Consider the following 14,853-nt stretch of genomic DNA (forward strand, 5'->3'; position numbering starts at 1 on the left):
TTGAACAGGTTTCACAATTACTTTGAAAAGCAAGGCTGTGTGAAACTTTTCTGTGTTTGAGCGCTGTCGCACCGTGGTGCCATGCAGGGTCGGCTCTGGCCTCAGGCTCAGTGTCTATTATTTGCTCCTCTGGCCCCCGGCCTCTTCTCATGCTGTTAAACCAGAGCTGTGCTCCTCTTCTCTCCTGCGGAGGAGCTTGCTGCCTGTGTTTCGGCTTCCGAGAAGCAGCTGTCGGAAATTCAAACTGGATTGACACGTTTCCGGCGGTACTGCTGTCTCTCAGGGGGTCTGTTCCTTCGATACACAAACTCTTCCGTATTCGTTTTAAAACATTTACTGAGACCCTCCAGCCCAGGCTTGTGTTTAGTTAGTGCTGACCAAGGGCTCCTTCCTGTCATTTCTGCTGTCGATGTTTGAAGTTCTATAGTTTCCTCAGGTTCCCAAGTATGCTATTTTTTCCTATAGACAAGATGCTGCTCATTGTATCTGCAAGTCAGTTTCCATCTTTCATTTTTCCTGCTTTGACAACACTTTACTCCACACCATGATACTGCCTTTGGGGATGTCTGGAGCCTCTCGCTCCCTCAGTTTCTCACTCTGCCTCTGTGTTCCTTTCAGGGCCCTCCAGGAGCCTCCGGAGAGCCCGGACCCCCTGGGCCCCCAGGAAAGAGAGTAAGTGACACAAACCCACACAAAACTCTGTGCAGACTTTTTTCCCCTTGATGCTTAAGCACCTTAATTTAGATCATAAGGTATCACACTCCTTAAGAAGAAAACATTGAATGTTGATTTGTCTCTCCTGTACAATTTGTCTCTCAACACTTTCCCATCCCCCCACTTGCCCAGCAGTTCCTATACTGCCCAGTTCTGTCTGTCCACCACCTGGCAGTATCCTACTGTACCAGCTGTTCTTGGGGAAAAATCCAAGGCAGTTCTGATTCCCTATATGTGCCCTGCAGGACTCTTCTCACGCAAAGGGTTCAAGCAGTAGACGTCTTTCTGAAATAGCCTGTTGCACATGTGACTTGATTGTCCTCCAGTGTGATGCAATGCCAGGGTTTCCGCTGGAATGGGAGACTTTTTATCAGGCTGCCCTCCCCACATGGTTCTGATCTGAGAGGCTGTCCTCTTCATCTATGGGCTTGTGCCACCCCAATTTTCCTCCCTCTGCAATTTCAAGTCAGTCAGCTGAGGGAAGTGGGTAATGTCTCAGGCATTCAGTAGGTTTTGCTGGGGGAAAAGAAATCAGTTAAGAAGGCAAAAAACAAGTCTCAAGGAGAAATGGACCATAGAAAATCACTGTACACCTATAATGGGCCATTTAACAAGTGGGTGTTGTAGTAGCGGCAGACAATATAAACTGCTCCTTCAGGCCTCTAGCTCCTGGCTTGTTTCCAGGGAAACAAACTGCATTGCTCTCTAGAGACTGACAGTGAACTAGGCTGCAGGAGGAGACTGGCTCCCCTTCCTTACAGCGCTTCAAGGTGCCTCTGACCAGAGGACCAGAGGACTCAGAGGTGCCAAGGCAGACAGGTGCTGTGGTTCGTCAAAAATGAAATTAAATCAGAAAGGAATGGATAGTCTGGTTAAAGCCTTTCCCTGAAACATTGTGGCGGTGTATAACTTTTCAGATCAAATGACTCAATCAAGCTTTTTTTTTAAATGACTGCTGCTCTTACTCTGCCAGGGAAGAACAGGCCAGGTCTACTTTATTTCTTGAAATTGCTTTCCTCATTTGATGTTTTTTTTCCAATCAATGCCTCGAATCATAAATAACCTGGAAAGTCTGCTCGTCTTTGTGTTTCCTGCACTGCCTCGAAACCTGTCACACTGCCCATTGTGTAAATACTGGCTCTTAGCTCTCTCCTATAAGATCAGTTCTTACAGAAAACAAACAGAACCAAGGAGATCGGGAAGAGGTTAGTCTTGCACTTCACAATTAAAGCACAAACAAACAGTGGTAAAAAACAAGTCATGTGCTGTTGTGTTTTGAATCACATGAATAAGAAATACAATCTTTGGGAGCTATAAAAGACAGCAAGCTTTGCATTTGTCTATTCACAGTGGTTTTAATACATATGTGTGAACTTGTAGGTGTGTAATGCAGCTGTCTGACCGAGGTCTCTCTCTTCATCTCTCTTCAGGGTCCTCTGGGAGCTCCTGGAAAATCTGGGAAGGCAGGAGCAAAGGGAGCCAAGGTAAGAGAAGAAGAGCCTTTAAATTCTGTGGATTTGTTAGTTTTGTGGGGGATGCTGAAATGTGTGTGCATTTTTGCATGGGATAAAGCAGTACAGCTGCTCCTCTATGATTACCGGAGAACAACAGCACAGCAGCAAACAGTAAATAAAAAAGTAACACATTTCATCTAGTGCATTGCATGTCCAGAGCAGCCTTGACACAGGAGCACTACCACATTGACAAAACGCCAAATACAGAACGGAACAGGCACAAACACAGTGGTATCGGGGAGCTCAGGTTTGTTCCGGCATCAAAAGCAGGAGCTGGTGCAAACAGTCATGGACAAAGCCAAGATTTATACCAAAGACACAGAAGCACTGTGAGAAAGTAAGATCATTCAGCTGTTTATATACAACGATTATCCTTCGTTACCTCTGCTATCTGTCTCGCAGGGGGAATCGGGGCCTGAGGGGTTGGTGGGGAAGACGGGACCAGTGGGGCCCCAGGGGCACCCTGGCAAACCTGGCCCACAAGGTTTGCGTGGCATCCCGGGACCTGCGGTAAGTACACTGCACGCCCCTCTTGAGGGAGAGACCCACCTGGAGCTAGAAACAAGCTCCTTGTCTCCTGCCCGAGTTCAGCACTCTCTCACAGCTCTCCCAGCCACCTTCAGCTCTCTACACCTCTTCCCCTCTTGTCTCAAGAGTCGCTCTTTCTCTTCCACTTCTGTCAGAAAAAGGCGCCTCTTGACGAGATGCACAGAAGAGCCTGAAGGGCTGTTAGAGGGGAAAAAAACATATCTAAGAAACCTCTAACTGCTTCAGTTTGGCTTGTATTGCACAGTAAATAAACAGGTCTGGTCTGTGTGGTGGGTTTAAAGAGGAGTACAGGACAGGACATGAACTGTAGAATTGATGTCTGAGATTTAACATATTGCGGAGTTTTTCTTCCTGCATGATGTTTTAAGGGAAAAATCACCTGAGAAAGTTGCCCCCACGGTGTGTGCACAAGCTCGGAGCCTGCTCTTTTCAAACAGCTGCGCAACTTCAACTTTCATCATGGCAGGAAGCCGGGCTCCATGCTGTACAAATCGACAGTTTGTTGAAAAGCAACAGAAGTTAGACTGAAGGGTTTTTTGGCATGTCTCCTTCAGAGATCACATTATAAACAACAGGACTGGAAACCTGATACCAAGTGCATTCTGTTATTTATCTGAGTGTTATTGAACATGAGTAAAAACAACAGCACAGTGACTCTGAGCCAGCATGCTGTGAACAATGTGCCACAGAGTGGTGTCCTCATATAAACTAAACTGTTAAACAAGTTGGAATAAATGTACACCCTAGAAATAGTTGGGCTGTAAGCTCTGGCTCCTCAGGCTCTTTTCACACTGATTTCAGGACACCCTTGCTGACCTCTGCTACTCCTGTCATTGTTTTTCCAGGGTGAACAAGGGCTAAATGGACCTCCAGGTCAAACTGGACCTCCTGGACCACTGGTACGGTCAACCTCAATCAACTTCAGAGTGTGAAGTTATGTGAAGATTCTATTGAAGTCAATGAGAAAATGTAACCAGCCTTGCACCGTGGACAGAATTTTAGGAGACACTGTTGTAGTTTGTTGTGTGATCTCTGCTGTGTCCCAAAGTTCATGTAACCTGTGCTGATACACGTCTTAAAGGTCGTGTGACCACTACTGCGACAGTACTAAACATCATGTGACCCGTGTTGACAGTACTACAGGTTGTGGTGACCTTTACCAACTATACTAAAGGTCATGACATCCGCAGCAAAGCATACTAAAAGTCATGTGACCTCTGCTACTGTATGTCCCCAGAGGTTGTGAGACCTCTCCTGATACACATACTACAGGTCATCAGACCTCTGCCCATATGGGTACTACAGGTCATGAGATTTCTGCTGCATCCCAGAGGGTGAGCACAGAAAATATTGCATGCATTCTTCTAACATAATAGTCAAAATGGTAACAATGGTTTTATTTGGAAACTCAATGTGCTATACAACAGCACACACATTATACACATAACTAAAACCCAGTAAAACCAAGAACAAAACATAAAGACTTTTAGAAATGAAATGCTACAGTGCAAAAATAACCCTGGTAACTGGACGATGAGGCCCTGTGTTCAGTAAGAGAGTACAACCCCGTGTGATTTAGTGATGAGGAAGTCATCCTGTCCATCTGCTTCTGTTGCTTCAAGGGTCCTCCTGGTCTGCCGGGGCTGAAAGGAGATCCAGGAAGGAAAGGTGACAAGGTGGGTCTGCCTCCCTCTCCCCTGTCGTGCTTTGTGTCGCAGTTTACACCAGAGGCCAGCTAACAGAGCCGTAGATCCTCGGCAAGCACCCTCACATTACCGATGTTGGTGCTACCCCTCACCTTTCACCAGCATCAAAGCCTTAGAGGCACATTTCTCTGCATCTTCCATAAGTGGAAACCTGGGTTGCTGGCAGCTTACTATTGTCTTTAGCGTCTTATTGCTGCCACTCTCCCAGGATTCCCCAGCCCTGAGTAACTGCCTTTACACACTGTTGACAGCATTCCCTCCCCACTGACAAACATCAAGGAACCACTGTAAACTCACCAAAGTGAGTGATGCAGCACAGAGCTACAAAAGCTGAATTTTCAATTACAGTTCCAAGCACACTGTAAATAAAACTCATCATAAAACAGACAAAAACAAAATAAAACATTGTAATTGTCCCTGGGGATTCTTAGAAAAAGCATCCTGAATAATGTTTTACATTTACACTTAAAAAAATAGGTTATGTCTTTTGTAAAATTACGTTAGTCTAAGGGTTGCAAATAACACTTTCAAAGTCATTAATATAAACCTAGTAACATTTTAGCATAAACATAAACATAAGGTTACAAACAAGTTACAGTCTGCTCACACCCGAAGAAGGCTATACAGCCGAAACTTTATTTCCTTTCTTCTCTTTTCAGCTGGAATAAACATTTAACTTGTTTCTTTGCAAGTTACAATCTAACTCATTTAGTAGGTAAAGTGTCCCCTATTCTTTGGTTTTATATGCACTTCCACATACAGTAGGTTGCACTTGTGGCCTCTGGTTTATGTTTCTGTGTTGATTCTGAAGAAGTCATCTGGGTTGAATGTTGATATCTTTGAAGGTTTTGAATACGTGCATCGGGTCTCCTCGCAGTTTATTCTGATCAGTGCAAGAGAGATTCAGTTGCTTCCGCCTGTCAATGCAGGACATAGCTACATCTGGTGGCTCTTATCTGGACTGATTACAGGGCCGCAAGATCTATTTTTAATAATGCAGTGACCAAAATTGTACACAGTTTTCTAAATCAGAATAAATTCTATAACTTAAATTATCTTAAGATTTTGTTTTCCATTTTTATCGATTCCCCAAATTGTTAAGAAAATATTAATGTTTCAGCATACACGCCTAAGCCCATACAATCTTAGTTTCCCATTTTGTATTTATACTGAATAGAGTCTGGGTGATATAGGAAGCAGCTGTTAATGCGGGGTATACAGAGGTGGAATTGAGTTGTGCGCTGGTGTGTTAGAGGTTTATCAGGCTTTGCACAGTGCCGTGGGCGGTGTTAAGAATGGCTTTGAGTCTGTCGGAGTTAAAGCAGAAGGAGCGCTGACGGTGCCAGAGCTGAACGGAGCCTCCCTCTCCCAGAACAGAACCCAACGACGAAGACTGGTCAAGAGTCAAGGACGTGGTGGGGGTGGAGTCTGCTCTTGTAAGGAACTGCGATTCCTTAGAACTTTCCTTTCTCAGCTTATCCAACACTTTAGGGCCTCCTGCTACCACCTGAAAAATTCTGTCAGGGGTGCCACTGGTTTGCGGGGTATAGGGGTCGCTCGGCAAGATGCGTGCAGGTGAGATCTGGCACATCCTGTTCATTGTTCACTGTGCCCCCCAGGGTCATGCCGGTCTCATTGGGCTGATCGGGCCCCCAGGAGAGATGGGGGAGAAAGGGGACCGGGGCCTGCCAGGGAACCAGGGGACACAGGGACCAAAGGGAGATGAGGTAAGCACCACCGTGCTGAACCACAGCACAGGGACCACAGGAAAACATTAAAGTGCCAAGAAGAGCTAGCGGGTAGCTACTTCCCTGTAACTCCTCTGAATTGCAGACCAGTTTTATAACTCCAGAAACATGAAACTGGAGTGTGCTGAAAAGGTCTTATTTCTTGAGTAAACGCTAACCTGTTGCTTAGTTAGATGGTAATAACCCATTTCTGCACTCAGTATAAGGTTTCAGAAATACACTGCAGCGGGCATTTAGCTGAAAAATATAGAAAGCAAAAACCAGTGCTGTCTCTTCTCACCTCACTTCTTAAGTGGTTGCTGCCTTGTATCTGTGTGAGCAGCTCTTTAACAGGCGACAGACAATGGTGTCCAGACACAGAGGGGGATGACAGTTTACCAAAAACAAACATCTGGAGAAAAGCAATCCTGTGTTCAGCAGGGGTCAAGTTAGTGGAAGGCCACACAGTGGAAGAAGGTGTGAACCCCGGAGATGGGGTCAGGGTTCACACTAATTACTAGTTGAACAACCAAGCAGAAATCGATCAGCCTCAGTGGTGAAGAGCTCCGTTGTAATGCTGGGGTTTTGTAGGAGCAGGAGTGAGAAGCACATCTATAGAAGATATCATGTGTAAGCATGAGGTTCAGACTGACATCATGGGGTGACACTGTCACTGGCTTGTCTGTGTTGCAGGGTGTTGTTGGTCCTCCTGGCCCCACTGGTCCCCCTGGCACCCCAGGCCTGCCTGTAAGTATCTCATTCCCCTTACATGTGAGAATTAAAGGGGCTCCAACCTCTCCAGGTTTCTGTACTTCAGAACCCCACTGGAATGTTGTAAAATGCCTGTACTGATTAAAATGACATAATGGAGATGTTTTTAAACTGAAGTCAATACAAACTGTACTTTTCTTCTTGTCACCTTTTTGAGTCAGACTGAATAAAGCTTGTAAGCCCCCCCAAAAAGTTTGTAGAAGCAAATGATCCATTTTGCATATTATTTAAAAGTAATAAAATACTGTAAATGGCCTTGTTCTATTACAGCCTTGATGCTGTAAAGTCAACAATATATACTATTCCATGCTCCCAGCTTTACAAGGTTTACAAGGAGACGTGTTTAAGCTAATTTCATTCCCGGTTACAATACGATGATACTTTTTAACTAATAGATTATTAGTTTTGACTTATAATCAAAACTGTCTCGCATCAACGCGGCTATGTTTTACACACATAGAAACCTACGAAAAATGCAAGCAGTACAAGTAAACATGACATTATATAACCAACATCTACCCAGACATTCGTTTCACACCTCTCCTACCTGGTTCTGCCTCGATTGACTCCCCCCAACACAGTTGTTGTGCTTTGTTTACAGTTACATGTTTAATGTAACAGTCGCCCTTTCTCTCGAACCTGAATCCCTTGCTCATGGCATAACCTTCCTTTCTCTCTCTGTCAGGGTCCTCTTGGGCAGAAGGGCTCCAAAGGAAACGCGGTATGTAATCTCTGTGCTTTTCAGACAGGATAACACCTCTAGAAAGCTCAATAACTACGTACAATATCCAGTGAAGTCATAGTCCGTTCTGTTGGCACCTCGGCAAAATAGTTTCCATAGTTTTTCTTTGTTGAATGATCTTTTGCACTGAGGCACAACTGGCGCTGTTCAGAGCTGTCTTCTGTCTGTGCCTTTGTATTTTGAGGTACTAGCTAGGAAGTACAAGAAAGTCTTCTTTTGTTCTCTGAAGACGACACTCAGGTCTTCTGCGATTATCTTTCAGGGACCAACTGGCCCTCGAGGAGACACAGGCCCTGCAGGCCCCCCTGGACCCCCGGTGAGTGTGAAGGGTAGATCCAAATTCATTTCCCTGTCATTCAGAAAGAGATAGGAAGTGATTTAATTGGCCTTCTATAAAATCAGAATGAAACATCAGAGGGAGAAAAAGGGAAAGGAGAACAGAGATGAGGAAAGAGAGAGCAGAGTGAAAGGGAAGAATTATAAAATGGAGGAGATTATTAGAAAAAAAAATGTCAAACCTGCATGGTCTGTAGGTATTTTTCCAGCAAATGATTCAACTTTGTTGTGAAGCGTTTCAGAAACATGAGGAAAAGACAGTAGGACTTATTAGGAAACTGCTTGTAATTTTAAGGTGTTATGGCTAGTTGAACTAATCTCACAGTTAAACTAGTTGACTTTTCCAAATTTTTACAGAAGATGATGAATTAAAAGGTGATCTACTTATCCGTGGGATTCAGAGGGTTGTCTGGTTTTCATTCTACATGAGGTCTTAAAGACTAAGTTGTCTTGATAGGTCTGAACATTGAGGGGTCTGAGTTCCCTATGAGAGGTGCAGGGCTGTGGCTCTCCATTAGCCCTATTGAGGGGATGCCTATGATGCTGGATGTGATCATCAGTGGGACGTCTTTGCTGCAGGGACCTCCGGCCCAGATGATTGAGCCTCTGCCGGTGCAGGGCAGGAAGAAGAGGCGGCGGCACACCGAGGACACAGTACAGGGTGACCAGCTGGCGGAGGAGGGTAGCGACTTCATCGATGGCATGGAGGAGGTCTTCGCCTCCCTGAACTCCATGAAGGCTGACGTGGAGCACATGAGGAAGCCTCTGGGGACCCAGGAGAGCCCAGCACGCACCTGCAAGGAGCTGCAGATGTGCCACCCAGATTACAAGGATGGTCAGCTACTTCTTTACTCTAAATCCAAAGTCTCTTTCTGCTGTTCATTAAAATCTCCCAGAGCCTGGCTGCTCAGGGTCCACCTCTTCTTATTTATGATTTCAGGTTTAAACTCAAACACACTCTATGTAGAAAGGAAAAAGTTGCTCTGACCTGTGGAGGGATGTGGTGCACAGTGCACTGAAAAGAGCACTACCAGGGATCTAAGTAGAAATTAAATTTAAGGGCATTCAAGAACAAAAATGTGTTGTACTTTCTTAAGCGGAGGATTGTAAGAGTCTGAAATGTGCCTTCTCCGTCCCACAAGAACTAGGAGGCAAAGTTTTTAGACAAAAGGCGGTAGGAGTCCAACCACATTGCTGAAGCTGATACCCTGGGCTTCCTTCAAGAATCAGATGGATACTCTTATGTTCTTATTGCTCGTGCATCTTTCTCCTCCCGCAGGGGAGTACTGGATCGACCCTAACCAGGGGTGCCACCGTGACTCCTTCAAGGTTTTCTGTAACTTTACTGCTCAGGGGGAGACCTGCCTGTTCCCCGATAAGAGGGTGGAATCGGTGAGTAAACAGCTACTTCGATTCACGGGAGATCTGACGCTGATGTCTGCTGTTCAATGTCCATTTTAGCACAAACTGACACGTATTCCTCTGACCAGGTAAAGCTGGCAGCATGGAATCGGGAAACACCTGGGAGTTGGTTCAGCGAGTTCAGGAAAGGAAAACAGGTACAGTCCTTTCACACGGATGGATTGAACACTGACAAACCAATTCCATCCGGCGTTTCATCCATCAGATTGACAGGTTACGATTACCTTGATTAACATGCAAAATCAGTTTATGGAGCCAGGTTTGCTGAGGCAATCTGGGTAAAGCACTGTGCTGTATATTGCCTTCACTCTCTTCCGACCCTTCAGTCAGGAGGCCAGAGCCCGAAACCATTACAGTAGTGTCCCTGGCATAATCCTATGCTCGACAGACATTTCTTCGTCTGTAAATGAATCCCCTATTGGGCATTTCTGTAACTAATTTTAAAGTAAAGCAAGTGTGGGCTTTATCTCATGATAATAGATTGCCAGGTAAGCGTCGTAGCAGCTTAATGACAGATCTGAGCCAAACAGTTCCAATCCTCCTTTCTTCAAAACACATGGAGGGGATCTAGTTCTGTTATTAAAATAACACACTTTCACAAAGCACTTTCTCAGACGTCTTGTCTGTAAAGTAAATAAATCCAGGCCTGAAAGTCTAATTCTGTTAACTGAACCCATTTTTTATAGTGTGTATAGCTGTGCACTTTGCTCAGTTTGTGAGCACTTTTTGGTCCACTTTCCTCACATGCTTTGTATACAGTGCTCTGACAAGCAGGACATGCACAGCACTTTCTAAAAGGACAAAAATGTCCCTATCTAAAAAAATACATGAAGTGCAACTGAAACACTGGGCCTAGAAATGAATTTGTCTTGTGTCCCTGTGCAGTTCTCCTACATCGATGCAGATGGGAACGCGGTGCACGTGGTCCAGCTGACTTTCCTGAAGCTCCTCAGCGCCACAGCTCACCAGACCTTCACCTACCACTGCCAGAACTCCGCCGGCTGGTACGACACTACCTCCAGCAGCCACAGCAGGGCGCTGCGCTTCAAGGGCATCAACGACGAGGAGCTGTCCTATACAAAGACGCCCCTTGTCTTTGAGGCGGTGTACGACGGCTGTCAGGTACGCACGTGTGCCTTCACTGCATTTCGGAAAGATTTTTGATTGTTACGGTCTCGATCAAGTTGAAGTAAACGAAGCGTAGCAGAACAATCCAGTGGCAAAGCATTTGTCCGCATGCACATACGCACAGAAATGAATGCATTCTACCCAAGACAGAGTTTGCTTAACTCTCTTTTCTAACTAAGTGCACCACTTGAGGTGGTCCTGCTTTTCTACATTTAGAATCATCAATCGTCTTAACATCTTAGATCACAGTGACAACCCACCCCATGAGAAAGAGCAGACAGGTCCTCTGTCCCTCATGAAGGGCGCCACGAGCCTGCTGTGCAGGGAGCTGGGAAGTCACAGGGGTTGCCAAGAAAGCCCAGACCAAGTGACACAAAACCACATCCTCAGTGTGTGACTTCACTCCCTACCTGCACTCAGGGCAAACACGTTTCCTCAGGAGCCCAAGGCTTGCGTCTTACTTGTTATCTCACCTGAAACTCAGTCTTTAATTGACTGTACAAGTTGTTCCTATTTGTGAAAACCAGCTTGGAAGCTCCCCATTGCTCACAGCAGTGCGCTTGTGTTAATCTAAGTATTGAGACAAACCAGTGAAAAACCCTTTTCCCATTTACTTACTTTGCAGTCCCGGAAAGGTTACGAACACTCAGTGTTGAAAATCAACTCTTTGAGACCGGACCCCCTTCCCATCAAAGATGTCACCGTTATGGACTTTGGCAACAACAACCAGAAGTTCGGGTTCCAGCTCGGTCCTGTTTGCTTCAACGGCTAAGGAAGAGAAAAAGGGATAAACTGATTTTTTTTGTTAAAAAAAGAAAAGACATTTGTGATTGCCACAAGCAATATTTATATATCTTTTTGTTGTTTTTATTCTGTGGTGGGTTTGTGGTATGTTTTTTACATTTTTTATAAACTAAGGAAAGAAATTGTCGGCCCACAGATGTGAGATCACTGGGACATGACCACTGCACGTCTAGCAGGGATTCAAGCGACTTTGATCTTGTGGGCAGCAAGGTGACTGGACAGCGCCCTGCACAGGCGGGGCACCACTGCACATGCACGTTTTATTATGGGATAATCGACAGCCTAGTTCTTGTTCCTCGTGTTACTTTGTGTCTGCTCACAGAGACAATTTGCTTGGCTATTTTTAAACCCCTAAAAGAAGATTCTGAAATCCTCCCGATTAAAACCGATAATTACAGCAATTATATACAGCACAGCGACTGGAGTTCTTTTTCATTTTTACAGGCAAGACAAACTTCACACAGCAGCAAAAAGCAACATATCCCGCATATTAAATGGAGCAAAGGAATATGTTACTTTTTGCAGAAACAATCAGGTTTCTCTGTGCTCTGTCCAGACAGATGCCTGTGCTGCACAAAAGGCACAATGCTCAAAAATTGGTCAAAAGGTGTTTTGTATCAAAGCAAAACAACCTTGTCCATTACCTTGTCCTTGTCAACCCTCAAAGTGAGGGGATGTCACAATTTAGGGTGCCTCATTGGCTTAGATATCCTATGTGATATCTGCACATATTTTGCATTTTTTAAAGTCTTCCACAGCTGACACAATAAAAAGATGTGCTTCATTAAATGTATCATCATTGTAAAAAAACAGGCAAATGAGGCCTGCAAAGAAGAGGTACTTATGTGCAATCAAAAAAAAGAGTCAGTTGAGTAATTCAAGTCTTGGGGTGTGGAGTGAGACCCAGAACACACTCAGTTTCCAGTCAGTTTGCAACCACGTGACAGTGTTGTTGCCCATGGTGAGAGCAGGCAACACGTTCATTCTCTCCTGTGAGATACATCTGCTAACCTGGGCTAGTTTGAAACCTGTGATCAGTATTGACTGTTTCAGTGTCTCGCCTGGGGAGTCCCAGACTTCAGTTGAAGTGCAGCTTGACACCAGTACAACATTGCCTCAAGGATCCTTCGTACTGTATGCTAATCTTGCTTTTTTTTGCGCTTTTCATTGTGCATTGATTTGTTTCTTACTGTTAAACTCAACAGTGGTGCTAAAGCATAAAAATATTTTTTATGTTGGGGAGGGGAGAGAGCATAGAGGGTTGAATACGAGGGATAATGTAATGACGCTGAAAACATGCATGTTGTTCAGTTGGTACAACAGAAAAGGTGCATGTTCGCCATTAACAGCACTTCCAAAACTTAAAACTCAGCGCGACTTGCAGCTTGCTACCAGGAAGGCCAAGAGGCTCTCAATACCAAACTTCTTGCTAATATTACTGCGATTTGCCACCACTTATGTAAAGCAACTCATATTTGCACCCATTCATTAGGAGCAATCTGGGTGTGGTACTTTGCTCAGGGGTACAACAGCACCCCTAGGTGGGGCGATGACGTTTGGTGCTAAAAAAACAAGAAGTAACTGAGAATCAAACAGTTATTTATTATTTAAATATGTGGGCTTGAATATGGAATTACTGGAAAGTTTAATTTAATTTCAGCTTTCCCCCTGGAAGTGCTGTATATTTTTTATGTCTGAACAGATACCTGCACAGGCCTTGTACTGATACAAATTCAGATATGCACTATTGTTTCTTAAAAAATAAAATCCTTTTCTGGACACCTGCTGCCAGCATGCAATTTTTTTAAACAGGTAGCCCAGATTGAAACCCTCTGCTCTGTAGTAGTACTTCAGTTCTTAAAGAAATTATGTCCTACTAGTTCGTATCACTGGATATGGGCACATGTACATAAACTAAAAAGTGCAATTAAACGTTTTTTTTTTCCCCAGCGTGACATATTAAAAAAAATGCATCAGGATTTTGTTTACCAGCACACCTCCAAATCCCTTCTGTCTCCACCCTCCTTTTGTAGAGTCGATCTGTGGTACTAATTTTATAAACTGTACAGTTATTCTTTTAAGAAAACAACAAACCTTCGATTCCTGAATAAAAAAAAAACTGTATTTGTAAAAAAAAGAAGTGAAATAAAGTATTCTTTATTGAAGTACTCCGGCGTCTCGCTCTCGACGGTGTCCTCCGCGGACGGCGCGAGTCTGGTGTTGGCGGCAGTGCTGCGGAAAGGGCTCTAGTTCCTGACCCTCTGTTCGTGTCTTGGTTCAGTTTTCTGCTGTGATGCCACAAAAGGGAATCCCGCTTCCACAGCAAAGAAGTCATTGCCCCCCCCCCCCCGCCCTAGCGTCTAGGAAGAGGAACTCTATTTTCGCTTTCAGCGGTGTGTGTTCGCCTGCGCCCCCTCCCCGCTTTACTGCCCTGTTTGAAACGCGCCGGTTTATTTTTTCCCCCCTTTTTCTCAGCTTCTCCCCAAGGTCTGAGAACGCAGCTCTGCCTCCCTCCGCTGCCTGAGCCCAGCTGTCCACGGCGCTCGGCCTCCTGCCTGAAGTTCCTCTGCTGCGCTCTTTTGTTTTGTAGAAATGTTATTTTCATCAGTTTCTTCGAAATCTCCAGGGAATGGCCCACTAACTCAAATGTAAGTCCCAGACTCCAGCAGATGGGTAATGTGATCCAAGTGCACAACTGGTGATTATGCAAGGGCATGAAAGAATAAATTACAGCGATAATGTAAATTCTATCAAAATGCATCGCTGAATGAATTACTTTCCAGATATGATCAAATCTAATTATCCAGTGCCGGCACTTTTCCGAGTGTCAGTCTTTTTTTCCCGAGCTCAAATTACTTAAGCGAACGACTCTCTCCACACATCGCCTGCGCCTGTCATTTCACACCGAGGAGCATTTTGAACAATTGAGAGACGTACGTTTCGTAATCCGCCATAAAGCACAACAGCCACTTATCGGAATAATTATTTACTCCATTCAGCAGTTTTGCAGCGCTTCATTTAATGAGGGAGTGCACGACTGTCAGAGGTTCGGACATTTTGGAAGACAGGGACAATGAAGACACCCCCTTCTTCATTCACAGAAGACCACTTTCCCTACGATTTAGAGGGTCACCTGGCTGCAGTCCTCTATGACTGCAAACCTTACAGGTCGAGTCTTGGTTAACGTACAAAGATATGCCAATAAGAAAAGAGCATTTAGAATGTATTCAAAAAGAATGCTGCATGATTCTTTCCAGCATAGTCCCCTCTGTGTGCACATCTACACACTCTTGCCACCACTTAACCAGGTTAGCGAAGTCCCTCGCAATGAAACAGCACTGTGAATCGTACCCCAGACAGTTTTTCTCATTGTCATCACTGAAGTTCCAATTTTAGAACATTAGGAAGGTTACAAAACCAAAAGGGGGTCATTTAACTCA

At 44.7% G+C, this 14,853-nt stretch overlaps 1 protein-coding gene across 1 annotated transcript in view; it reads left to right on the plus strand.

Moving 5' to 3' along the window:
• Positions 1-13,550, plus strand: part of LOC148820749 (uncharacterized) — a 115,869-nt gene extending 102,319 nt beyond the window's left edge. Inside the window, exons 53-66 of the mRNA XM_088931864.1 lie at positions 619-672; positions 2,145-2,198; positions 2,631-2,738; positions 3,623-3,676; positions 4,400-4,453; positions 6,103-6,210; positions 6,904-6,957; positions 7,667-7,702; positions 7,986-8,039; positions 8,639-8,894; positions 9,339-9,451; positions 9,550-9,618; positions 10,367-10,603; positions 11,235-13,550. Of these exons, the coding sequence (XP_088787990.1) occupies positions 619-672; positions 2,145-2,198; positions 2,631-2,738; positions 3,623-3,676; positions 4,400-4,453; positions 6,103-6,210; positions 6,904-6,957; positions 7,667-7,702; positions 7,986-8,039; positions 8,639-8,894; positions 9,339-9,451; positions 9,550-9,618; positions 10,367-10,603; positions 11,235-11,381 (1,398 nt within the window). The 3' untranslated portion in view covers positions 11,382-13,550. The remainder of the gene's footprint in view (positions 1-618; positions 673-2,144; positions 2,199-2,630; positions 2,739-3,622; positions 3,677-4,399; positions 4,454-6,102; positions 6,211-6,903; positions 6,958-7,666; positions 7,703-7,985; positions 8,040-8,638; positions 8,895-9,338; positions 9,452-9,549; positions 9,619-10,366; positions 10,604-11,234) is intronic.
• Positions 13,551-14,853: the final 1,303 nt, after the last annotated feature.

The sequence above is a fragment of the Atractosteus spatula genome, chromosome 14, assembly GCF_055471065.1.
Source record: "Atractosteus spatula isolate fAtrSpa1 chromosome 14, fAtrSpa1.hap1, whole genome shotgun sequence".
NCBI lineage: Eukaryota > Metazoa > Chordata > Actinopteri > Semionotiformes > Lepisosteidae > Atractosteus > Atractosteus spatula.